The sequence below is a fragment of the Myotis brandtii genome, unplaced genomic scaffold (assembly GCF_000412655.1).
Source record: "Myotis brandtii unplaced genomic scaffold, ASM41265v1 scaffold6, whole genome shotgun sequence".
NCBI classification, from domain to species: Eukaryota; Metazoa; Chordata; class Mammalia; order Chiroptera; family Vespertilionidae; genus Myotis; species Myotis brandtii.
The window spans coordinates 1,270,093-1,271,531 of NW_005370271.1; the positions used below are offsets into that span (position 1 = coordinate 1,270,093).

The 1,439-nt window shown below is 62.5% G+C and overlaps 1 protein-coding gene across 1 annotated transcript in view; it reads right to left on the reverse strand.

The window, feature by feature from the left end:
• LOC102244573 overlaps positions 1 to 979 on the reverse strand; it is a 2,410-nt gene extending 1,431 nt beyond the window's left edge. The window contains exons 1-2 of the mRNA XM_005879369.2: positions 639 to 979; positions 51 to 134 (exon numbers count right to left, since the gene is read on the reverse strand). Coding sequence (XP_005879431.1) covers positions 51 to 134; positions 639 to 922 — 368 coding nt within the window. The 5' untranslated portion in view covers positions 923 to 979. The remainder of the gene's footprint in view (positions 1 to 50; positions 135 to 638) is intronic.
• Positions 980 to 1,439: the final 460 nt, after the last annotated feature.

A 1,439-nucleotide genomic window follows, 5' to 3' on the forward strand; every position in this document is an offset into this window, starting at 1 on the left:
CTCCCGCGCCTCCCCCAGCCGCCCACCCCCGGGTGCGATGGGCTGCGCACCTGAGTGAGGAGAAGCCAGGTCCCAAGTGATCGCCCTGAACCTCCTTCACCTCCAGGAGAGAAGAGCGGACTCCTTCGCCCACTCTACAGCGAGGAAGTGGAGGCCAGAGCTCAGCAAGGACACTAGAGGCCACCGTGGAACTGGGCTGGCGGCTCCAGGCCTGTTCTCTCCCCCACAACACAATGCCCCCCTCCCTCCCTGTCCGCCAGGGAGCCAGGGGGCCAGGAGGGCAGCAATCTGGCCGCCAGGAGCCAGGGCGATGCCCATGGCCAGGGCTTGCCATCCCCAAAGGGGTGGCCGGAGCAGTGGGGATCTGAGCCAGTACTAAGCACCTGCTAGTGTCAGGCCTTGCCTTGTGCAATGACACTTTCTCATGTAACCCTCAGGGCATTTGGGCCAAATAGGTGTTATTTATCCCAAGTTAAGTGGTTAGAGAGTGACTGAGCCCACGTTTTCCTGGGTCCAAAGCCTCCCTTTTCTTCCCAGCATCATAAAATCCGGCCCCAGCGCTCAGCCAGCTGTTCCACAATAGGCACCACCTCTGTGCCTCGGTTTCCCCACCTGTAAACTAGCGGGGAGAGCAGTACCTACTGCACAGGACGATGATGAACAACCTGGAAGATGACGCATGTGGCTCAGCTCTGATCCTTCTCACTAATTTCACATCTGGAACTGAAAGGCGCTGGCGTGGGGCTCGGGGGACCGGGCCCCCCGCTTTGCCTGGGCCTGAAGGGGGCCCTGGCTGCCAGACTTTTGTTGCTGAAAACGGGGGCACCTCAGGCAAACTGGGAGGGCTCGTCACCCACAGGGCTGCCGGTGTTTTCAAAAGCCGATACTCGTCTCCGTCTCCGAAGGGCAGGAACGAGGCCATGTCCTGCTCCCCGTGCTGGTGAACTTTCCCAGAAGCCCTCGGGCCCCACGCCCTTTGTCCCCGTCTCCCCGCTCTGCCCTTGCAGAGCCAAAGGGAAACCAGACATTCCTAACATGAAAATTTTCCACATCCTTCAGGGCGATCTGGTGCCAGAAATAGTCAGCAGGATCTGGGAGTCAGCCCAGGCCACTAAAAATAGCTCCCCGGGCCCCCTGGAAGGCCTGCGCCATCTCTGCCCCAGGGGGCCTGCCACCCAATAAGCTGCCCGGCCTGGCCAGCACCTTAAATGACCATGCCCTCCGCTGGGCTGGCCGACGGAGGCCAGTGGGCACGGAAAAGGCTGCTCCACTCAGCCTCCCGGCCAGCTGTCCGGCCTGCCACCCCAAGATGTCCCTCCCCCTGCCCCATGGCAGCCTGCCCCTCCGTCCAGACGGGCCCCGGGCGCTCACACCTGGGGCACAGCTGCTCCGTCCCTGCCCACCTCCACCTGCGCCCCCAGAACAGCCACACCTGCTCT